This window comes from Haemorhous mexicanus, chromosome 23 (genome assembly GCF_027477595.1).
Source record: "Haemorhous mexicanus isolate bHaeMex1 chromosome 23, bHaeMex1.pri, whole genome shotgun sequence".
Taxonomy (NCBI): Eukaryota; Metazoa; Chordata; class Aves; order Passeriformes; family Fringillidae; genus Haemorhous; species Haemorhous mexicanus.
This window is the reverse complement of record NC_082363.1, coordinates 7,521,840-7,545,146: the sequence shown is the minus strand read 5'-3', so window position 1 is coordinate 7,545,146 and position 23,307 is coordinate 7,521,840. Positions and strand designations below refer to the sequence as shown.

Below are 23,307 nucleotides of genomic sequence, written 5' to 3'. Positions count from 1 at the left end.
ACTGCTGCAGGACCCAGTGCCAGCCCTGCACTGCTGCAGGACCCAGTGCCAGCCCTGCACCGCTGCAGCACCCAGTGCCAGCCCTGCACTGCTGCAGCACCCAGTGCCAGCCCTGCACTGCTGCAGCACTGCCCACCATGCCTGTGCATGGCAGAGCCCTTCCAGCTGCATCCAGGGAAACCAGCACGCGTGCACGTGCCGGAGTGCAGCAAGACAACATCTGATTTAACTCCTGCCATGCTCCCCTGCCAGCCCCGAGTCACAGCTCAGCTCAGCTGCAGCCCCTGAGCTCAGAGGATAGCTCAGAGTGAAAATGCAGCTCTGTGAGCTCTCTGCTGTGGTGACAGTGTCCATGGAAATGCAACACGCAGTAAATGTGGGTCAGGGAGGCTTTCCTGGCCATTCCAGGACCCTGCACAGCACTGCGTGATTCCATCTTCTCACCTTAAAAGGGCTTTGGCTGCTCCTTGTTTTGGAAAGTCCTGGCCTTGCCTGGATGAGACACCAAAAATAAAAAAAAGGAAAAAAAAAAAAAAGCAAGAGTCAGAGTGAACATTTAATACTGCAGTGACATTGTCCACTTTGTACAACTAAAACCCTAAAACTTCACTCAGCAGGAAGTGCTTCCCATCTCTGGAAGAAATGAAAAGATACTTCTTGTTAGAAACTATTTATTTTTTATAAATATAATTCTTTATTCATTAAACAATATGAAAAGAATCACAAAACTTTACTCATTGGGAAAAAAAAAGATTTTACAATTTGATTTATAAAAGTTGAAGTGAAAAATGAGTTATTTCCAGTGTTAGTTTTCTGCAAAACATATAATCATACCATTGAATTGTAGGAATGCACTTGACATTAAAAAAAATGAATAAAAATTAGTATCAATAATCACTTATGGGAGAAACAGACTGTAAGAAGTTACTCCATGGAGCTGTCTTTGCAAAGAAAGGTTAATGCAAGCTCTCAAGAAGGTGCACACCTTCTATTAATAACTTTCACAAAATAAAAATAGCCCTGCTTCCTTGGCCTGCAGCCCAGTGGATTGCTACCATTCCTCCTCATCAGATTTGTTGCTCATTTAACCCTTCTTCCCATCCAGTCTCTCTCTTTCCAGTCATAAATGTTGTATATTCAAAAATATTTGGTTTTCCTTTAGCAAATGCTAAGTATTAAAGAGTTTAACAGAAACTGTCTGTGTGGAAAAAAATACACTTCTGAAAAATCTCCCAAAGAACCCAGATAGCTCCAGACACCAAGGAAAACTTGGTGGAACGTGGAAACTTTTAATGGATTTCAATAAAATCTCAGGTAAATTTTGGGGTAACCCACTAGATAGAGACTTTACAACTAAACCTAATTTTTAGCTGCAAAGAACAGTAGCTCCCTGGGGGAAAAACCCATGTGCTTATTTCAAAGTGCAAATGAACCTTTCAGTGTTCAAGAGGTGCCAGCCACGTATTATCAAGCAAGTGTGTAAAAATAAGAAAACTCTAATGCCACAGTCACCTGTAAGACAGGAATAAACTCTGTTATTCATAACAGTATAGTTACTCTCTCATAGGTCACTTTTTCATTAAAACTTGTTCCCTCACACCAAACACAAAAGAACTGGAATGAAGTGAACACGGGCATTTTTGCTCAAAAAGAAAAGATGTCTCTGCTAGGCAAACCCAACAATTCCTCTGAGCACCAGGCTCTCCCTCAGTAATTATTGCACTGCTCTGTGAGCTGCCCTGCTCCTCAGGGTTACATTCACCTGGAGAGCAGAGCTGTGCCACACTCCTCAGCCTGCCCCCACTGTCTCCAGAGCCCCAGCACTCACAGGGTCACACATCCACGTGCACACCACCATCACTGCCCTGGGACAACCACCCTGGCCCAGCAGGCTGAGCAGGGCAGCATCAAGGTGCTACTGTTGTCTTTTAGCCTGAGAATTACGTAACATTAGACAGAATTTGGCAGGCAGGTGATTTAACAAGTCCCCCGAAGTGCCTGTGAGGTAGTTACATGCCAGTAAGCACAAACAGGAGAACTGAGGCACTTCAAGGTGAAGTCATTTGTCCAAAGTCTCAGAGCAGAGCCAGAAAGGCCACACTGGGCTCGTGGCTCCTCCTGAGCTCTGGCCAGTGAGCCCAGCTCACCCAGGCTCCAGTGGCAGAGGTGCTGCAGGCCAGAGAACCCAGAGCAGAGCCAGAGAGGCTGCCCTGGGCTCGTGGCTCCTCCTGAGCTCCGGACACTGAGCCCAGCTCACCCAGGCTCCAGTGGCAGAGGTGCTGCAGGCCATGGATCCCCCCGAAGGCCAGAGGTGTCAGGGACGGAGCTGCTGCTGGCAATGCAGGAACAAGGACATCATGTGTGACAATCCAGGCTGTCAAGGCCGCGCAGACAGGGGAGGAGGGACACTGTGCAGCATCACCCCAGCAGAGCTTCATAATCCACGTACCAGACCAGCTGGCCAGAGCTGGGGCTGACCCCCGAGATGGGCCACTTGCTGGGCTCGCGGCCCACCCTGCTGAGCAGCGTGGTGATGTCGTGCTTGCCCTTGCCCAGAACCAGCACGAACACCTGCCTGGCCCTGTTGATGAGGGGCAGGCTGAGGCTCATCCTCTGGTGAGGCTTGACGGGGCTCTCGGTCAGCACCACGGTGGGGGCCCCGTCCAGGCCCTGCTCGGAGCGGGGGAAGAGCGAGGCCGTGTGCCCGTCCGTGCCCACCCCCAGCAGCACCAGGTCGAAGCTGGCGTTGGCCACCAGGGCCACGATGTCCTTGGCGTAGAGCTGGGCGCCGCCGTCCTCCTCCACGCACAGGCGGCGGTTGAGGTGCACGGGCATGGGGTGGATGTTGAGGTAGGGCACCCTGACGTGCCGCAGGAGGTGCCGGTGCAGGCCCTGGAAGTTGGACTCGCCGTCGGTCAGCGGCACGCAGCGCTCGTCCACCAGCCACACGTGGCTGTGCTGCCAGGGGAAGCCGTGGTGGTGCCTGGCCAGGCGCTGGAACAGCCCCACGGGGCTGGAGCCGCCCGACAGGGCCAGGTGGAACTGGCCCGAGCGAGCCACGCTGCGCACGGCCGCCTCCTCCATGTCGGAGGCCAGCCGGGCGATCAGCTCCTCGGCCCAGGCCGACACCAGGGGACTCTGCCGAAACTTGGACTGGATGGCCCTGAAGTCACTCGGCAGCTGCCCGCTGGGGGTCAGCAGCTCCGCCGGCTCTGCCAGGGTGAACGCCACTCCCTCGGCCACCATCTCAAAGTCCAGCAGCTGCTGGTTCTCCACGCCCCCGGGGTAGAGGCGCGGGGGCTGGCGGGACGTGCTGTCCAGCAGAGGGGTCCAGAAGGCCCAGGAGGCCAGCAGGTTCTCCGTGGTGATGAAGAAATCCTTCCTGCCGTGGTAGATGTGGGAGATGAGGACAGAATAGGCATCCCTCTCCTTCACAGGGCTGTACATGTAGAAATCAGACAGCGGCTGTCCGAAGATGTGCAGGTCTGAGCGAGCCCCCGCTTCCTTCCAGCTGTCCTTGGGCATGACAGGCTGGAAGAGGTTCCTGCTCACCAGCACCGCAGGGGTGTTGAGAGCACCGTGCCCGAAGTAGAAGATGATCTGCTTGGGTTTACACTGGCTGTGCCCTGCATCCCTCAGCGTGCCGCTCTGAGGGCAGTAGGCCCTGTTCCTGAAGAGGACGCGGGCGTAGCCCACGCGCTCATCCAGAGCCTTCCCCGAGGTGAGCAGGAACGGGACCCCTTCCCAGCGCGGGCTGTGGCTGTGGATCAGCACTCCTGCAACGACAGACACCCCACCACACCTCAACAGCAGGCAGGCACTCCTGGGGATCCCATCACTGCCCACCACCGGCCCTCCTCAGCTCCTCTGGTAGCCACTGTCTTAGCTCCCATCAGCCCTTCCATGACTTCACTGCCTGCCCAGAACTCCACTCCCCACCCAGGCCATCCATGATTCTCACTCCCTCCAGCTCCCTGCTGCACTCCCTCCCAGCTATCCCACTTGTTCAGCCTCCTTTCATCCCGCAAGAAACCAGTTTCTGAGCATAAGCATCATTTAGACAATTCTCTTTGTGTTCATAGCACGGCTGGAGACGGCCTCGTGGTTCAGTCACCACAGAGAACAAAGCTTTACCCCTCAACTCAAGTTTATGGGAAGGCAAAGGAGTTTACAGGCTACTTCTAAAAACAATGCAGAGATTTTATAATAATGGGCCTTAGCCCTTACACTTCCCATTCCCTGGGTCACTGGTGAACTGACACAACAACAGCATTATCTTGTCTAGCTCCCAGTTCCCACGTCAGTGGATGCCTGGGCACATCCCTGAGTCAGCAGCAAGCCCCAGAGCCGTGGGGCTGGCACTGCAGGGCTCACAGCTCTGCTCTCCTCAGCTCTCACTGCTCCCCTGGCCCAAACCCTCACCTGCAAAGGTTGGCGTGGTGCTGACGTAGCCCCGTGCCTCAGGCAGCTCCTCCTGCACCTGCCTGTCGTAGGCCTGGTACTGGCCCAGCACGGCGCTGCTCCTCTGCAGCCCCCACAGGGCCTGGAAGGCCTGCAGCTTGTGCTGCACCACCTCCTGGGCACTGCTGACGTTGGCAGGGAGCTCCATGATGAGGAACATGAGGGCCTCGGTCAGGTGGTTCTGCAGCACGTCCCGGATCACCCCGTACTGCTCGTAGAAGCTGGTGCGGCCTGGGCACGGGAGGAGGCAAAATGCTGCTCAGGGGACCTGGTTCCCCTGCCTGCACCTCAGTGTGGGGCCAGGGACAGCAAAGCTCCAAGCTCCTCTCCTCCCCACCCAGCAATTAACCTGAAGCAATCAAGCTCAGGGAATGGGCGTCCTGTCACTGGATGTGTGCAAGGTCTGGTTGGGCAGAGCTTTGGGCAACCTGTCCTAGTGGAAGTGGTCACTGCTGGTAGCAGGACGAGATGGTTTTCCTGTCCTCAGAAGGCTCTGGCTGAGCCATACCCTTGGGAGACAAAATTTCGTGCACAGAGCCACGCTTCCCTTCCCCTGCCTGCCTCTCATGCAGGTGGGGACAGTGGGAGAAGGACTGTGCACTGCTGAGTGACTCAAGGCTGTGTGCCACCAGCAGCAGGCTGCAGCACAACCACAGGCTTCCCCCACTGACTGATCATTCATCCCCCCAGTTCAGAGGCACATTCAGCAATGGGATCAGTGCTGCAGACTTGCTGGGAGCCAGGCTGCCAGCTGAAGCTGCACAGGGAAAACAGACATCAAGTGACAAATTACATCAAATGACAAAGTTGTTCAGAGAGGGGGGCACAGGGAGCAGCTGGGGCTGTGCACAGACGATGCTGCTCTCCCTAAATCTCTCTGCAGTGCACCCCTGTCCCACAAACAGGCTCAGGTGAGCTCTGGGCTGCCAAACCAAAGATTACCAGCCCAGGTTTGACAAAAGTGCATTAACTGAGTCTGTGGAGGCTGAGGGAGGAAGCAGAGGTGAAGCGAGTGGGGAAGCAGTCCTGCTGGTGCAGCAGCCAGGGCACCTGCCATGGCCAGGAGTGCTGCAGGCAGCAGCCCAGCCCGGGAGCTTTGTGCTGAGCACTGCAGAGGGGATGCTGCAGCATTGCAGCAGTGCAGCCGTGTCCTTCAGCAGGAGCCCCACGCTGCCTCTCTGGGCTCAGACTGTCCCTCTGCAGTGCTCTTCCTACCACAGAGAGGAGGGGACAGAAACAGGCTCACAAACCCAGACTGGCCCAGGGACAGAAACATCCGGGCAGGAGATGCACGAGCACCTCGCAAAGAACAGCACAAAGGCACACTCGGGGTGAGCCTGGGGGCTGACAGACAGCAGGACAGCTGAAGTGCCCTTAGACTGCACCAATTCCAAATCTAGGACTGTTTACCAAGAATTGGGATAGAAAGGTCAGCAATGCCCCCAGAGCTCTGCAGCAGAAGAAGGTGGGGAGTTCTGCCCCTGCTCCCAGATGAATTACAAATGGATTTTCTTCCTTAGAGGCAGCAACACTACCTGGAAGTGAGTCAGTCTCCAGCACAGGAAGTGTGGGACAGTCCCTCTCTGTTTCCAGCGAGCAGCACACCTTTCACCTGTTCCTTTTGTATTTCTGTACCAGCACCACCTCAAGGGCCCCTCCCCACTACTGAGGAGCCTGCCAGTTGTCACTCACTCACCCTGCACACTGCCTCACCAACCTTTAGCATCCACAGTCTCCTTCAAGACAACCTCCACTCTTTCCACGTGATGTCTGTTCCAAATGGGGTCCAGAAACTGTCGGTTCTGATCCCGAAAAGGCAGGATATGGGCCACAGCCTGTGAGGGGAAAATTCAAAGACCCAATAAAAACTCAGCAGATTGCCAGAGTGCCTCTGCCTCGCTGCCCCACGCAGCAGACAGGCAGCAGGGCAGAGTGGGTCAGAGAAGAGAAAAGCAGCAGGAGAGCCTGCAGTGATGCACAGCAGGGTCACCAGTGGCTGTCCAGAGCAGACATTAAAGGCCTTTCTGAGGCATTTTGAGGTTTCATGTGAAAAGGCTGAACTACAAACTGCAGGGCACTCAGTTTATATCTGTCAGAGGACAAAGGGCTGAGTCAGACCATCCTGGGACTAATGTGAGGTTCCAAGTGCTGAAATACATCACTTCAGATGCTTACACCACTAAAGCCATCTTCTATAAAAAAATAAAATAAAATAAAATAAAATAAAATAAAATAAAATAAAATAAAATAAAATAAAATAAAATAAAATAAAATAAAATAAAATAAAATAAAATAAAATAAAATAAACATTCAAAATAAAATAAACATTCAAAATAAAATAAACCCCCAAAATAAAACAGAAGAAATCCCCCCTCTCAGTAGAGATGCTCTCCTTGCAGCTGGACATGCAACTTCTGAGTAAAGCCTGGCCACATTGCCATGTCTGGAACAGGCTGCTTTAAAGCGTGGCATCACATCCCTGAGAAACAAGGATGGCATGTCCTTGAACACCCTCCCTCTGGGACAGTGCAGCTCCACATCCCGAGCTGTACCTGCAGCAGACAGTCCTGCAGGGCAGGAAGAAACCTTCCCTAAGCATCCCCCAGAACTAACATCCCATCAGCTCCTTATCATATCAAATGGAGGAGTGCTTCCAGAAGCCATGGCTAAGCAGAGAGGCCTGTGTGGAATGAGATGTGGAGCTGGGAGAGGACAGGTGCTGCTTACTCAGCGAAACCAAAGCCCTGACCTTGGGGAGGAGGCCAGAGGAGTTCTGCATCTCTGCTCCAGGAACAGAGCCCAGCCCTGCTCTGGAGAAGAGACCCTCAGCACCCAGCAGGAGGAGGCCCTGCTTTGGTCTGCACATTTCCTCTGCTCTCCCAGGACAGAGAAACAGGACAGGATTCCAGGAGGCTCTGGATCACAAAGAGAGGCTCTGCATGGATTTGGGAGGGGAACAACTCTCTCCCCAGACGCAGAACCGACCACCAGGAGTCTTCCCTCGGGCACTGCTCACCTGCTTGCCCAGGTAATGGTCCACACGGTACATCTCCTCCTCCCTGAAGAAGCCTGCCAGCTGTGCAGCCAGCTGCTGGGCCGAGGGCAGGTCGTGGCCGAAGGGCTTCTCCAGCACCACGCGCAGCCAGGCCCCGGCGCGCGGCCGGCAGCTGCCGTTGATGTGCCCCGCGATCTCCGTGTAGGCAAAGGGTGGCACGGAGAAGTAGAAGATCCTGCCAGCCTCCTCCAGCCCCTCCTGGCGGAGCAGGGTCTCGATCTCTCTGTTCAGAGCCGAGTAGTTCTCGGCAGTCTTCAGCTGGTGGTACTGGCTCAGCTTCAGGAACTGGTCCTTGAGCACGGCACACCTGTTGGGAGCCTCGTCGGGGGGGCAGGACAGCTTCTTCAGCACGTCAAACATCAGCCTCTGCCCCGGCTCCAGAGCGGCCAGGGCAGCCCCGTGGAATGTGAAGCTGTGGCCACTGCTCACTTGGTCCATGTAGAGCTGGAACAGGCCCTGCCACAAATACTTCTTGGCCAAATCCCCTGTGGCTCCCAGCAGGATCACGGAGATGTGGCCCTGGGAGGCTCCAGCTGGGGATGGGAGGGCTCCCACGAACAGCACCGTGCACAGGACCCTTCCCAGCATCTTGCGGAGAAGAGGCAGAGCCAGGAACACTAGAGGTCAGGAATAAAACCACAAGTCAATCCATGCTGTAGTGCTGCAAAACACAACACAAGGTACCTGTTTTCCCCAAAAGAGCCCAGGGTCCCTGCCTGGATCCTCTACCCAACAGCCTCTCCTCCCCTCCATGATCTGAACCAAGGCAGTAATTTGGGTTCCTGACAAACCTGCAGCCTCCTTCTGCACACCAGAAGTGAAGGCAGTGTCTGCTGAAGGTCCTTGGGCAGCATGTGCACTGTTCCCATGGCTGAGGGGGTGTCAGTGCCTTTGCACAGGGAAACAAACCCATTTTCATCCAAATCCCAGAGCTGGACACAAAGGAGAACCCATGCCTGCACCCTGAATCCTGCTTCCAACGTCCTGCTGGGGACTGCTCAAACACTGCCTGGCTGCCTTGGCATGGCTTCATGTCAATATTGTCACAGCAGCTCAGGGACAAACACGACCACTGGCAGCCCCAGGCTCTTCTTCTTTCACCTGTGGCTCCTGGCCCCACCACTGACCTGGGTTCTAATGGCTGCTGGCAGACTGCTGTGATCAAACAGCTCTGGGGAAGAAGCTCAGTCCTCAGATTGATGTGAGCCAGTCCAGATGCTGCCCCATGGTGGCTGTGTCTGTGGCCAGGTGACAACCTGGGCTTTGTGTTCTGCCTCCTGCAACCCCACCACTCAAGAGCAGGTCCTGTCCTGGCCCTCTCCACTCAGTGCCCATGCAAACCACTGCAGCCAGGCCAAAAAGTCCCTTTGCTCACACTCATTTATTCAAAATAAAGTTGTTTTTAAGAGAAAAGACACATTTAGCACTTACACTGAGAAACACAGCAATGACTTTGCATCTCAAGAGATGTAATGCCACTGAAGAGAGGTTTAGTCATTTCTGTATGGGTGACTAAACCACTGGGCTGCTCTCCTTACACCAGGTATTATTTCAGCAGCTCTCACACTGGCTATCTCCTTCCCTCAATGCCATTTGTAAGCTGTGTTTAGTTGGATCGTCACAGCACACAGTGTTATCTACTTCTTTAAAAACTCTGAGCTCTGGTCAATAAATGATGATAACTTAACAATTACAAGGAACATGTGGATATCTCTCCCTGTCTGCAGCTTGAACTGGTCTGCAGAAACCTTGTGTTTCTCTCCAGCAGACTCACCTGTAACACAGGAGCTTTAGAGACCACAGCAGCAGCTGGAGATTTTCCTCCTGCCCAGCGTCTCCCAGCGCAGCTCCTGCTCCTCCTGTGACTGGGTGTCTCTGATCAGTGCTCAGGTGTGCAGGACAGGTAAGGCAGGTTGTTCCCTTCCTGGAAAACGGGAGGAAAGACACAATTACACCAGAGAAAAAACCACAAGTGCCTGAGCCAGCAACGTCCCAGCAATGTCCCAGCACGTCCCTGCTGGCAGTCCTGCCCCGCTGGCTGTGCTGAAGCCTTTGGCTGCTGTTTGTGAGCAGGTAAAACACAGGCACAGGTGGCAATTCCTGCTCCCAGACAGCCACACCGAGCTGAAATGCAGTCTGTAAGTTTAACTCCTCCCTGCCCAGCCCTCTGCCGTGGCTGTTTGTCCCCTCCCTCCCTCCTCTCCTGGCTGTTTGAGCTCCCTGGACCCACTGAGGGAAGCCAGCCAGCAGCACTGGCAGCTGCCAAGGGGAACTGCTGAGGCTTTGCCTGCAGAATAAATGATTCTCTGGCTCTTCTTCCCCTCCTGTGGGGTTATAACCCAGATGACAAAGTTCCTCAGAGCAGTAAAGGGTATTTACACTTCCTGAGCAACCTTTGTTCCAGGAACTGACACCAGAGGCACTGACACCAGGCAGCCCTGCTGTGCTGGCTGGGGGCAGGCACAGTGAGGAATGGGATGGGTCTGGGTGGGCCATGCTGCTCCAGACCCACGGAAAAAAGGGAATTAGCCAGGGAACTTCCCAGCAGATTCAGCCACAGTCACGTGTGTTCCCAAACCAACGGAAAGGCAGTTTCACAACCCTCCCAATTGCAAAATATTGAGCTGCACTGCACAGAATAAGCTCAGTAAACCCAGCAGTGTTTGTTTACTGCTTTCACATCAGGGCTCTGCACATGAAGGAAAGGGCTCTGGGATTCTCTGAGGACTGGGGAAACCCAGTCCCCAGAGAATGCTCTGAGTCCCCAGAGGTGCTCTGTACCTGCAAACACCACGGCAGGAATGAGCTCAGCATCAGCTGCTGGAGAAGCCAAGGCTTAACGAGGAGACTCACATTCAAAGCAAGCTGAGAGGTGCACGAATTCGTGTTTGGTCCTTCTGGCTGTGACTCGGCCTCACTCCGTGTGCTCTGGCCCCAGCATGGTGACAGCAGCCGCTTCCAAATCCCTGGAAAAGCAGGACAGGGGACCGTGAGGAACCCAGCCCAGGGCGTGGGCAGCGCATGGAACGCGGGGATGAGCCCCGAGTGACAGAGCTGAGCTCAGGGGGGGCAGGCTGAGCCCACCTGTGACAGGGATGAGCCCCGAGTGACAGAGCTGAGCTCATGGGGGGCAGGCTGAGCCCACCTGTGACAGGGATGAGCCCCGAGTGACAGAGCTGAGCTCAGGGGGGGCAGGCTGAGCCCACCTGTGACAGGGATGAGCCCCGAGTGACAGAGCTGAGCCCACCTGTGGCAGGGACGAGCCCCGTGCGACAGCGGCTGTCACAGCTCCCGGGCACCGAGCGGGACCCGCCCGTGGCGCCGGAGCTCCCCCGGCCCCGGGAAGGCCGGGCCGGTCCCCGGGAAGGCCGGGCCGGTCCCCGGAGCCCGCGGGCTGCGGGGCAGCGGGGCCGGGAGCGGGCAGGGGGCGGCCGGCCCGGGGCTGCCCCGCGCTCCCGCCGCCCCGAGCTCCTCTGGCCGTGCCTGCCCCTCGCCGGGGGCCGGGAGCATCCCCCGGCCATGCCGCATCGCCCTCCACCCCGCATCCCCCGTCCGTCTCTCCATCCCCCGTCCATCCCGCATCCCTCCGTCCCGCATCCCTCCGTCCCGCATTCCCGCCGCCCACGCGCCGCCGGAGCGGGGAGGCCGGTGCGCGGTGCCGCAGGGCATGACCGGCTGTCCGCCGGGCCCAGGCTGACCCCTCCCCGGCCCGAGCTGACCCCTTCCGCCCCGGCTGACCCCTCCCGGTCCGCTCCGGTCCGTGCTGGCCCCCCCGACCCGGCCCCGCCGCCCCCCGCTCACCGCACCGCGCCGGCGGCGGCGGGCCCGACACACAGCCCCGCCCGCCGCGCACGCCCCGCGCAGACTCTGTGGTTGGCGGCGGCTCGCGCCCGGCGTCGGCGCTCGGGCGGGAGGAAAAACCCGCAGGGCTGAGTGGCTCTGGGGACACGGGGACACAGAACCCCCGGGGGACACAGAACCCCCCGAGGAGACACGGACCCCACCCAGCACCGGGAACGCTCGCTTTGCCCGTTCAGAGCGGTGCAAACCCCACCCCAGCTCAGTGCCACCTCTCCACACCTGGCTCTGCTCTGCAGCTGCAGCAGCAAAGGGCAGCAGAGCCCCACTGCACCAAACTCACTTTCGTACATCCTTTTCCCCACTCCTAAACAAAGAACCCCTCGCTGTGGAACAGATTTCCACGGCAATGACAAAGCACAGCCTCTGCCCCGGGTTTAGAGGGGCTCTGAATTGATAAACTGTCCTCTCCAGCTTAATGCTTCCTCCTCTGGAACACCATCTTTAAACACCACCCAGAACAGCTCTTTTTCCTATAGAGCTTTTTATTTGCTTGTAGAACATCTGTCTCCTTAATGTCCCTTTCCTTGCTAGCTGCCTTTTATTCCTTTACTGCCATCACATGTCTCATCTGTCACACTGGACCTTTTTCCCTTAAAGGCACACGCAGCTGAGGAAGCCTGAAAAGGCTTTGACAAAAGCACGTTCTGATCCAAGCCATCATCCTCACAAAATCTTACTTGCCCCAAATTATGAGATGTTACAGCTCCTTAATGAAACAGCTGAGATATTTTTAACATGGTCAAAAAACCTATTTTATAATCTGACCTTCAGCTCAGAAATAGCTGCACTATTTTTTTTTTTTTTAGTTTAAAAAAATGACTGCATAAAGCAAACCACCCCTACAGTTTCAGCCTCAATATTTAAAGTTTGCCATCACATAACTAGCTGAAAACATGGTCTCTCAACAGAAGATATTAAACGACTGCTACTACTCCCAACTTCCAGCTCTGTCTATAATAAAACCAACAAACTTAAGTGACCAGAGGCTGTGTTTTGTCTTTGCAGTGGAAATCTGTTCCACAGCAAGGGGTTCTTTGTTTAGGAGTGGGAAAAAGATGCACAAAAGTGAGTTTGGTGCAGTGGGGCTCTGCTGCCCTTTGCTGCTGCAGGTGGCTCTGAGCTGGGGTGGGTTTGCCCTGCTCTGAACAGGCAAAGGGAGCTCCAGCAGGGCAAGACTTTGGTGAGGCAGCCTTGCCTGCTACCAGCCAAATTGATCAGCCTCTGCAAAGGGGTTTGGTGCCAAAGAACTGGAGATGTGGCTGTAAATGACAGAGTGATTTGGGATTCTGTGAGCTGGGAGCCCTGTGTGCTGCTGCTGCTGCTGCAGAGCTGCTGGAGCTGGGCAGGGGCTGTGCTGGGGGATGAGATCCAGGAAAGCCCTCCAGTCCTGGGCTATCAAGTTCACATGGCTTTGAGTAAGGCTGCTAACTTCTGCTGTGAAGCAGTGAAGAGCAGCTGGACAGCAGCTGGGGTTCTCAGAAAATAAAACTACTGTCTTGTGGCTCCTCGAGAACCAGACTGCAGAAATGGTGGCAGCAGCTCCTGAGCTGCTGTGGGCAGAATAAGAAAGAGAGGCTTTGTCATGGCTGCTGGGGCAGGTGAAGGACTCACCTGCTGAACAGGTTCTGCTTCGTGGTCAGGGGTGCTCAGCCTGACACTCAGAAACCTCCAGACCAGTTTAGGAAGTTTAGATTTAAATACTTTGGCCTGTTGGGTGTTAAGCAATGCCACTTCTGTGCATCCAAACTCCACACAGGAGCAGCCTCCCCCAGACCCCTGCTCTGGCTCCTGCCTGGCCAGCTCAGCTCTTAAAGAGCTTAGCATCGAGTACAGCTGAGACACTCCAAGGTGAGAGAGCATTAGAGTAATGCTGCCTCTTAACAGCTTTTGTTTCCATTGTTTGTTGGCTTTCCTCTCCAGACTGTGGCTTTTAAATGACCTTGCCCAGGGAATGCCACTCGGGTGTGCAGCTGGGCCGGGCAGGGAACACCCTGCCCTGCTGTGAGGATGGCATGGCTGGCTCCTGCCAGCCCCTCTCTGCTGCTTCCCCAGCACTCCTGGCACTAAAGCAGGGCTTGGTGGCCAGGCAGAGCCCTGGCACTGCCACAGGTGACAGCCCTGCTGCCCTGGGGGTGCCCTCTGGGACCCTGCAGCACCCAGGTGCAGCTGGAAAATCCACAAAAACAGGGCAGGGGGAAAGGAGCTGGGGATGGGGAGGAGGAGAGCTCATCTTCACCCTGCTCTGCTTGGAGCAAACAGAAGTGATCCATCCAGTAAGCTGTGCCTGCATTCTGCCTTTTGCTCTGAGGAACTGATGCTCTCATCGGCTTGATCAGCAGATTAAAGATTGAGTGCTGGCATCTTCCCCAGGTGTTCCTGCACTGGGACAGGCTGCCTCCTGCCTCTTCCTCAGTCTTGGACTAAAGGAGGGTGCAAATGGAGGCTAAGGGCTAAACATGCTGTTTCTTCCTTGGGAAATGGGGAAACGTGAGGTCCTAGGTAAATATTGACTGATGAAGGATGGCCCAGTGAGCCTGTGGGCTGCCAGCAGGCAGTGCTGTGCTGCTGATCAGTCTGATCAGTTTGATCAGTTTGATCAGTTTCATCAGTTTTCAGTTTTATCAGTTTCATCAGTTTCCTGACCAATACTGCAGCACAGCAGGGTTGCACTGCATGTCAGAGCTGATCAGCCCAGGCTGCTGCACTCAGAGCACAAATGCAGCTGGGGACAGCCAGGGGTTTCCTCTGAGCATCTGACAGCTGAATGGGAAGGCGAAGTTGAGAAGATGTCCCTCTGCTCTTATCTCTATGTCCTGTTAAGATTAGACTCACTGAAAAAGCCCAAACCCAAAATCCTTCCCCGTGTTCTCCTAGAGCAAAGTGAAATGCACCAAAATGCATGAGCATGTTACTATAAATGGACTGTGGTGCAGCAGGGAATTGGTGCAGAGTTTGGGATGGTACATGGTGTGCGCTGCATTCCTGGCACCCTGCACACAGCCCAGCTCTGCCTGGTGCCCTCCTCACCCTGCTGCTGCACATGGACTCCGGGGTTTTGTCGGCTCCGTGGCCTTGAAATGCTTTGTTAAATCAGTGTTTGCTAGGCCTTGGCAAAGATGGGGGAAATTGCAGTGAAATACTTTGCCATTCAGGGGAGTCTCTCCCTGCTGCTGGTTTCAGCACACACCCAGGTGGGGTGGGCTGGGAATTCCTGCTGGGAATGCTCACTCTGCCATGCAGGAGCTGCAGCAGTGCAGTGCTGGCTGCAGGGCACAAGGATCCATGAACACGGTGCTGAGTACCCAGGCTTGTCTCTCTCTGGGGTGCTGTAAAACCAGGATTATCAAGCATGTTACCTTAAGCAACAGGTATAGAGAAGTAAAAACCAATCCAGAGCTCTGCAGAGGGGGATGAGTGCAGTGCTGGGTGCAGACCTGAATGTCCATCTCTCCAAAGAGAAAGGGAGATTTCTCCATTTCTTCTCCAAAAAGGCAAAGAATGGGCATCCTGGGCATTGGGTTGTGCAGCTGAGGGGTGCAAGTGGTCCACTCAAAAAACTAATCTCCAAATGGAAAAGCAATGACTGTGAAAGGGGAGAAAAAGGCTCCAGGGCAGTGCCAGGACTCTCTCAGATGCAGATAATCAGCAGATCTGAACACTTGATCTGAGAGCTTTCAAGGGGGGGTTGCAGAAGGCAGTAATGAATTGAGACTGACCCGGAGGTACACTCCGTGTTTGGCTGTGATGCATTGGAGTGTGTAGGTGAAAAACCAACGTGTTTCAAAATCATCCCTTTGCAGCTGTTGGTTCCAGAGCCAGCACAGTGCAGAGCTCTCGCCCAAATATTTAAAACACTGTGCCCCTGGAAATGTCCTTCAATAACCTTGAGCTTAAAGTGCTTTCCCCTGCCTCAGTCTCGCTGAGGACCAGAAGAAGAGAACCAGGAATCCCTGTGCTTGGTAATTCCAGGATGTAAAGTCAAGTGTCTTCTCTGGACACTTGTTCCCCTGGGCACTTCCATGGATCAGAAAATGGGCTGGTGCCTGCTGTCTCTGTGCTCTGCCACGAAAATGGGCTGAATCCCCCACGGAATGCAGGGTCTGCACAGCATCATTGGCTGCAGCCTTCCAGGGCCTGAATCAGTGGAATAGCTGGGGATGAGCTGTGCATTTTGTCAAACCAGTAAGGGGCAGGAATTAAATTACACAGGGCAGGAAGCTTTTCTAGGCCTGAGCTGGTTTAAAACAAGGTAGTTTAGCTGAAGTTAGTGACAGGTCTTTGGATGAGGTGTTGCACTGTTCTGTGTATCAGGGAAAGAAATGTCAAATGCTTGGGGGATGCGTGAGCTTTTTGTTTGGGGTGTTTGTTTTATTTTTCTCAAATTTATTATTTATGCTTGCAGCTTCTGTCTGAATTCTTGATGTGGCTGAGACCTCTTAGCAATGCCGTGGAGGACGAGATTTTCCCTGTTCATTCTGTCACCCCCTGTCCTCTCTGGCACAGTTAAAGAACGCAGTCCCTGCATCTCACACCAGAGAACACTGCTGACTCCTGAATGAGCTCCAGCCTGCTCCCCAAATTGAGAGCAGCTCAGGGGGGAGCAGGGTGCACTTCAGAGGCTTCTGCAGATGTCTGGTTTGCTTTTTGTTTTTGCTCTTGGAATCGCAGCGTGGCCAGGTGAGAAGAGCCGGCAGTGATGGCAGGTCTGAGTCCCCACCTCGCTGGGAAATCCGGCTGCACAGGAGCCGGCGTTTCAGACCCAATCCTACAGGATCAGGGTTCTTGCAGTGTCAGGGATTTAAGACTTTTTAACTCCCCCTCCCCCGTTTTTTTTCCTCGTCTGTCTGAGCAGCTCCGGGCTCTCCCGGCGTCACTTCAGTGCCAGCGCCCGTCTGACACCGCTCCTGCCAGGTCCTGCCTCCCTCCCGCAGCAGCGGCTGCAACTTTTGCTGCTCCTCACAACGCTGCATCCCCGGCAAAGCAGAGCTCCTCCGAGCGGATTTGGGGTAAGAAGAGACAACTTGGGAGGGAGAGAAGCTTTCCGAACCCGGTTTAATGGAAGCTCTTTCCTTTGCATGCTCTTTTAGGAAGGGAGGTATTTTAAAGAGGCTGCAGTCCTTCCTCCTGCAGGGCTGTCTTTTATGATTGATAAAAGCTTAAAAAGTGCAACTTCTGCTGTGTGCTTGCTAATTAAACTTCATTCAGTTCCTTTCCTTTCTGCCTTTTAAATTCTCCTTGGGACCGGTATGAGGGAAGCTGAATCAGTGGAGGCTTTTTTTTTTTTTTTCTGCTTTTCTAAAACAAGCCGACAAAACCAAATAAAAAAATAACAATGAAAAAACCCACCCGCCAGAAGGGAAGCCGGCAGAAGGACTAGCGAGGAGCTGTGTTTGTGCCTGCTGGCTGGCGGCTCGCAGGCAGGTGGATTCTCCTGCTGCTGCTGGTGCAGTTGTGCTGCAGTCCGAGCCCCGCGCCGGCTGCGGAGCTTTGCGGGAGCGCAGCAGGACGCGCTGCCGCTGCTGCAGCGCCCGGGCACGGCAACTTCCCGCACTGCCCCCGGTGTGGCACTGCCCCCGGTGTGGCACTGCCCCCGGTGTGGCACTGCCCCCCGTGTGGCACTGTCCCCGCTGTCCCCGTGTCCCCGGGCCCGCCGGGCGCGGGGGGAATGCGGCGCTGCCGCTTTAAGGGTGCGGAGGTGCCCGGGCGCTGCTCCTCCGGGGGATCCGCAGAGCAGCATCCTCGGCCAGGGATTCCCTCCCGAGCCCAGCCGAGCCTCCTCCCGCACTCCGGGCTTTGCAGCCCTGAACGCTTCCTTCCCTTTTACCCCGCATTTCCGAGCCATGGCTTAAAAATGTGTCTGGAAATGTCCAGGCTGGGAGCTGAGCTCCACAGCCTCCTCCCAAAATCGCGCGTCCTTGTACCTGCCGAGCCGAGCTGGAAAGTGTGCTGGTGAATCCCAGAACAGCGCGCTCATGACCTCCGGGCTCTGCTGCCTTTCTACAGCCGTCCGAAGTTGAATTTGCATGGGGATGTGTCAGCGCAGCCTCTCACTGCAGAAGTTTAACTTGCATTTTCTGGAGGCATGTGCAGTCTGATTTATTAATGGCGCAAGGACTGGTTGGTTAATTTTAACTATAAAGTAAAAAAAAATTCACTTTGACATAAATATCTGCTAGCAACTTGCATTTTCCTAGTGTAAAAATATCTATTAATTGACTTGTAGCTTCTTAGCAATTCCAGAGTCTTGGGAACTGTATGGGGCAAGGGGGAAAAATGCAGTTTGAGCAATTATCAATTCTGTTGCAATAGCAGTGAAGTCAGCTGTGCTGAAATCCCTGCAGATCTGGGTTTGATATTCCGTGCCTGGGGGAGGCTGCTCAGCAGTCAGGGCTCACAGCACATCCCGAGTCAGAGCCTCGCTGCAGCCTGCAGCTGATGCTGATGACATTAGCAGCATCTGAGATGACTAAATATTTGACTTCCCTGTTCCAGCGATGTCTCCTGACACCAGGAAGGGTGTTCTGGTCCCCGCTGAGGCTGAGGCAATTACTGGGGTCTGCCACTCTGTTTGAGAGTAGTAGTGCATGTTTACACGGATTAGATCTGTAGTTGGGGTGGGCTTTTATCGTGTGCTTGCACAAGGACTAAGAAAAGTCACTGGGATCTGTAGGAAAGGTGAGAGTCATCCCCAGCACGGAGCAGCTGGCACTGGAGTGTGATCTCTCAAGGTCACAGTGCCAGCTGATGGCTGAGACAAGCCCTGGGCACCCTCAGCTCTTCCTTTACATTCACCAAAACTTTCAGATCTTCCTTCAGAGATGTGTCTGGCCCTGAGTCATGGAGGCACAAGGGGAGTCAGCTGTGAGGCCAAACCCCAGAATTTTGTGTGATTTAATGCAGACTTTATGCAGCACACTCACACCCAGTTACTTCTGCTCCTTACATCATCATCTTAATGAGCAAGGAGACTCAAACTCATTTGTACAGTACTTATGCATTAGTTTGTGGCATTCATGGAGAACTCTTTAACTGCTAGAACAGGAGCAAAGTAAAAGCAACTGAGCTAAGAGCAGGTTTGGTGTAAATCACTGAGGGGCAATGAACACCAGGACGCTCCTACATCTGGGTGTGTGGAAAGGTTCCCAGCATAAATAAATATCAGTCTCTGCCTTAGGGAAGAAACACACAACTGCTGTAGAACTGAACAGAGCAGACTCCCCACAGGGGGTACAAGTGGGGCAAGCTGCTGATTCCCTGGGTTCTGCTCTCCAGAAGTTGGCAGACAGCCCCTCATGTCTCCCCACAAACCTGGCGTGATGACTGTCCAGCAGAGGGAAAATAAGAATGATTGTAGGGGGTGAGAATGAGACAAAGCAGAGAACTGAGGGGTTCAGCTGGAAGCCCCTGTACTGAAGTGTCTCTGGCCTGGTGATAGGGTGATGTGTAACTGGTGCCCTGCTGCTGGAGGGAACTTCATGGCACAGCCCCCTTCAGTGCTGAGCAGTGGCAGGCAGAGTCCCAAAAGACAAAACAGCACCAGAGTGCAAAGGGAGGGAGGATGCACTTGCTGCCATTTCTCCTCTTACATCCTCTGCTGCTCCAGCAGTTCTTGCTTTGCTCACCTGGGAAGGCGCCCTCAGCACTAAAATTAAATCTTAACAGGAATTCACAGCCCCTCCAGTGCCACCTGAAACTCCTGTGGCGTGCCTACAGCAGCCCAGACAGATGCCAGGCAGAGTGAGCACAACCCCAGGCAGGTTCTGGGCAGCCTGGGTGCAGCGGTTAGGTGCCTCTGACATCTCCCAGACAGATGCCAGGCAGAGTGAGCACAACCCCAGGCAGGTTCTGGGCAGCCTGGGTGCAGAGGTTCAGTGCCTCTGACACCTCACTGTGCTGTGCCTGAAGAAAGGCCATGTTTCAGCAGAATTCTTCCTCCAATGCCAGACTCTGATCTGGAAAGCAGGGATCCTTTCCTGGCTGCCATAATGAATTTTAGAGTGAGTTTTAGCATTTTGGGCTGCCTGGGGTATTTGCTCCTGCTAGAGCCTTTTCTTCTAATGAGAGCAAAGTGTCTTGAGAAAGAAGTAGCTTTATAGAATGTGAGTTTATTCCTGGTGCTGATGAGCTTGCACAGACAGATGCCATCTGAAACCCTCTGGTTACAGCAGCACTGCTGCCAGAGCCTCAGACTCTGCTTCACCACACGTTTAAGGAGTAGGACTTAAATTGTGCTTTGCTTGTTGCTACTTGACTTTTGAGCTCTGTTTCCAGGGGCTGGTATAGAAATGTTTCTGGAGGACTGGGTCAAGTGGCAGCATGTATTTTTGGAGAAGGTCACGGGTCCTGTGCCTGCTGCCCACTGCAAAGGGCAGGGAGCCATGAAATATCTGGGGTGTCTGTCTGAGCTCTGTGGTGCTGCTCAGGCAGTGCAGCAGCAGGCTCTGTGCTGGGCTGCAGGGATGGAGCTCCTTTCCAGGCTCATTTGTGCTCCTTATTCCCTCCCTTAATTTACGACAGACTCTGTGGGTATTGAGCAGCACTGCAGCAAACCCACGTGCTCCAAGTTTCTTTCTTCCAAGAGCTCTGGTGCTATCATGAGTGAAGAAACACAGAAGTGCTGTGAGGAAGGGTCTGCTCTACTGAGTGGGATTTTAAAATTGCTCCTGGACCCCAGTGGAGGGTCACTGGCAATGCCTGCTCCTGTGAGGGATTGGGAAGATGCACTTTTCCTTCCTTCTTAATGGAAAGCTCACTTTCCTGCAGACCTGGAACTCTCAGGCTGGGGCAAGGAGAGGGGCTGCTTCTTGCAAAACCTCTGCAGGTTCTTCCAGTTGGCTTTTCCCTGCAGAACTGGGGTGATCAGGAGTGCAGGGGCTGGGCAGCTCCTTGGCTCAGCCCTGTGCTCTGATGCACCAATGTATTAAAATCCCTCCCCAGCTGCTGTAAATTCCTTTCTGCCCATCCCCGTCTGACACGTGAACACCAGAATTCCCATGTGCTGGGAATCTTAATGTTTCCTTCTCCCACCTCTGTGCCTGGGTGTAAATGTCCTGAAGATGAAATTTTTCCAGCTCAGCCTTCAGAATCTCTAATTCTGCCAGGAGAGCTGAGCTGCAGTGGGGCTGCCATCCACCCGGCTGCCCTTGTGCCTCTCCCTGCTGCCCAGACAGCTGAGCTTTAGAGAAGGGACAGTCCCTGCTGCTGAGGGAGGGAGAGCTACACTTTGGCAAATCTCAAAGAGTTCTCATTTGCGTCAATATTCTGCAGCAAATAACTTTGCCCATTTGTAAACAGAGGGCAAACTTACCACGTTTTAAGAGCTTTCTTGGGGACAATTGGAAGTCCTTTGCTCTTGTCTGACAACAAAATTCAGTGAGGGATGTGCTTATTGAAGATGTCTTTCACTTGGGTTAGCAGCAGAAATTGTGTTGAATCCTGTGGAAACAAAATAAGGTCCCTGCCCTAGAGAGCTCACAGACAAGAGCTTATTCAAGAAAAGAGTGGAAATGGCCTTGGACTGTCTGTTGACCTTGAGTTGTTGGTGAGATTTTTGGTGGCTTGTGACTGAGCATCACTCCTGAGCCCTTTGCCAGTCCTGTCCTTCAGGCTGGTTGGTACCATTTGATTAAGGATGGGAAGTGATGTGGAGAGTCCCTGTCCACTCTGAAGGTCACTGGGCAGGGCAGGGGGGAGCTGGTGGCTGAGGTCACCCCTCAGGAGCTGTGTTTGGAGCTCCCAGGCCCTGGAATGTTTCCCCACAGCCCCATCTCCCCGGGGACACTGGAGAGTGCCTTCCCTCAGCAGTGAGCACGCTTCTCTTGGCAGCACTCAGTGTGCCACTGCAGTGCCCTGAGCAGGTGACTTCCCCGTGTCCCCTGCAGCGTTTGCAGAGGTGTTTGACACTCAGGGAGCACCCCTGAGTGCTCGGGGCAAGCAGGGGCCTCAAGGAAAGGTCCTTGAGGTGAAAGGCAGGAGAAAGTGACAGAGAGGCTTGGGAGCAGCCTGGGCAGGGAGGTGTGGAGCTGGAGCAGGGGCTGCAGCCTGAGGAGCCACAGCTGGGGCTGGGCACCAGGAGATGTTCTGGGGAGTGCTCGGGGCACAGGGGGGCTGGCACACGGAGCAGAGCCCGGGCTGCTCCTGGAGCTCCGAGCCGGCTGGTGCGAACCAGAGCTGCTCCTCCTCGCGCTGCCCGGCGCTGCCTCGGGGGCTCGGTGTCCGGTTACCGAGCATCAGCTCCGTGTCCGGGGACAGGGGAGAGCAGGAGCACTCTGTGGTTTGCTGGCAAGTCACCCGCTCTGCGATGCACTGCAGCAAAGCCCTGTCTGAAACCTCCTCAGCAAAAAGGACATTGCAGGGGAAGGGGAGGGGGGACACGGACGCCCGGGACGCGGAGATGCTGCTGCAAGGGCTGTGGCAGCCAAGGCTGGCCTGTGCCACCTCCCTGCAACCATTCAGCCATTGAGTTGGCCGAGGCCTTGCCTCGTGCCCGTGGGGACATGCAGGGTCCTTTCCCTGGATGTCCTCCAGGTGCGGAGGGACGGGGCCGTGCTGGTGTGTCCCCAGGGCAGCCATCCAGGCAGTGCCAGCCCGAGGAGCAGCTCCAGGAGGTGCAGGAGCCTGGCTGAGGAGCCACCACTGCAGCCCTGCTCTGGGGCAGGCTGGGGCAGGCTGCTCCAGCCTTGGGGACAGGAGTGCCAGTCCTGTGGGGCAGCAGGGCTGCTGGAAGGAGGCTGAGGAACCAGGAGAAGCCTGCTGCTGATGCAGTGCGGGGGATCCTTGGCTCGGTGCTGCAGCATGGGCAGGGCACCCTGCCTGTCCTGCAGGGGAAGGCTGAGACAAGGGCTGGTTCCTGCATTTATCTCCTGGGGGCTGAAGCTCTTCCCTTGGAATGGCCCTTTCTGGCCCCCAGCTGTTCCCTGTTGGAGCTGACAGCAAAAAGCCCAGCTCTCTCAAACTGATCCACCAGAGACCCTTTGCTCCCAGCTCTCACCAGAGCTGAGGTGTCACTGAAGGAGACTGTCCCATCTGTACCCCTGTCACCCTGGGTGCCTGCAGGGCCCTGCCTGGGGGATGGAGGAGGCCAGGAGATGTCACTCCCAAGACAAGGTGTCCCCTCTGCCTGGCTCCCAGCAGAGGGAAGCACCAGCTCCCCAACCTGCAGCCCTGAGCTGCTCTGTGCTCCTCCAGCCTTGGTGTCACTGAAACAACCAAACAAACCCCACAGCACCTGCCCAGGTGAAGACTGACTTCTCTCGCTGCTGGACAGAAAAACTTTTGAGCAGCAGGGCATTGCTACCTGTAATTGCAGCAGCTAATCCCACCTGCAAGCTCTGTCCTTCACCTCAGGTGCTGTTCTCAGTTCAGTCCCTGCTGGATTCCTGGCAGAGCAAACGCTGAGCCTGGGTCTGTGCCTTTGGACTGATTAGTGGGATGAGTGACTTGGGAAGGATCTTCCCTTATGCACATGGTGCAGGAGGATAATGGAGACCCTGCTCTTCTGAGGGAAATGAGTCCAGTGCAGGTGGAAATGCTCGGAAAGTGGTGGGAGTGCAGATGGATGAACTTGGTGAACTGTAGCTGGCCCTAACTCAGCCCGAGGGAGCAAACTGAATGACTTCAGCTTCTTGTGACTCTTTGCTCTTGTGACCTTAGCCCAAAAGTCTCTCTTTTCTCCTTTTCCCTCTTTTTTGGTCTGAAACTGGGTCTCCAGCTTGCCGCTCTCCATTTTTTCCATCAGCTACTGGCAGAATCCCCGTGCCATGCAGGCCCTGCTCCCGTGGGTGAGTGTGACAGTGTGACCCTGCAGAGGAGGGACACAGCGCAGCAGGAGATCAGCAGCTGTGTAAGGGGTGTCTGCTTGCTCCAGGACTAATGGGGCTGCCATGCCCTCAGCAGCATTTCCCCTGAGACTACAGGAACAGGTTTTTCCA

At 54.8% G+C, this 23,307-nt stretch overlaps 1 protein-coding gene across 3 annotated transcripts; it reads right to left on the bottom strand.

Moving 5' to 3' along the window:
- Window positions 1–670: 670 nt before the first annotated feature.
- H6PD (hexose-6-phosphate dehydrogenase/glucose 1-dehydrogenase) lies at window positions 671–11,372 on the bottom strand. 3 transcript variants are annotated; one of them, XM_059866508.1, is made up of 7 exons: window positions 11,318–11,372; window positions 10,298–10,482; window positions 9,291–9,440; window positions 7,478–8,133; window positions 6,179–6,296; window positions 4,423–4,692; window positions 671–3,776 (listed from the first exon to the last, which is right to left on the bottom strand). In XM_059866508.1, exons 4-7 carry the CDS (start codon window positions 8,102–8,104, stop codon window positions 2,419–2,421), a joined length of 2,373 nt encoding a protein of 790 aa, XP_059722491.1. In that variant the 5' UTR covers window positions 8,105–8,133; window positions 9,291–9,440; window positions 10,298–10,482; window positions 11,318–11,372; the 3' UTR covers window positions 671–2,418. The 3 variants fall into 3 exon arrangements, with proteins under 3 accessions (XP_059722491.1, XP_059722489.1, XP_059722490.1); XM_059866506.1 differs by having other exon boundaries at window positions 10,370–10,482; XM_059866507.1 differs by lacking the exon at window positions 11,318–11,372 and adding an exon at window positions 11,255–11,295 and having other exon boundaries at window positions 10,370–10,482.
- Window positions 11,373–23,307: the final 11,935 nt, after the last annotated feature.

What these genes read in the sequence shown, in the direction of transcription:
- H6PD (XM_059866508.1), bottom strand. Translation starts at nt 8,104, where the DNA reads ATGCTGGGAAGGGTCCTGTGCACGGTGCTGTTCGTGGGAGCCCTCCCA. An exon ending in ACCATTACCTGGGCAAGCAG is followed by an intron (nt 6,297 to 7,477) that starts GTGAGCAGTGCC and finishes TTCCCCTCACAG; the next exon opens with GCTGTGGCCCATATCCTGCC. An exon ending in GGAGACTGTGGATGCTAAAG is followed by an intron (nt 4,693 to 6,178) that starts GTTGGTGAGGCA and finishes TCCCGTGCCCAG; the next exon opens with GCCGCACCAGCTTCTACGAG.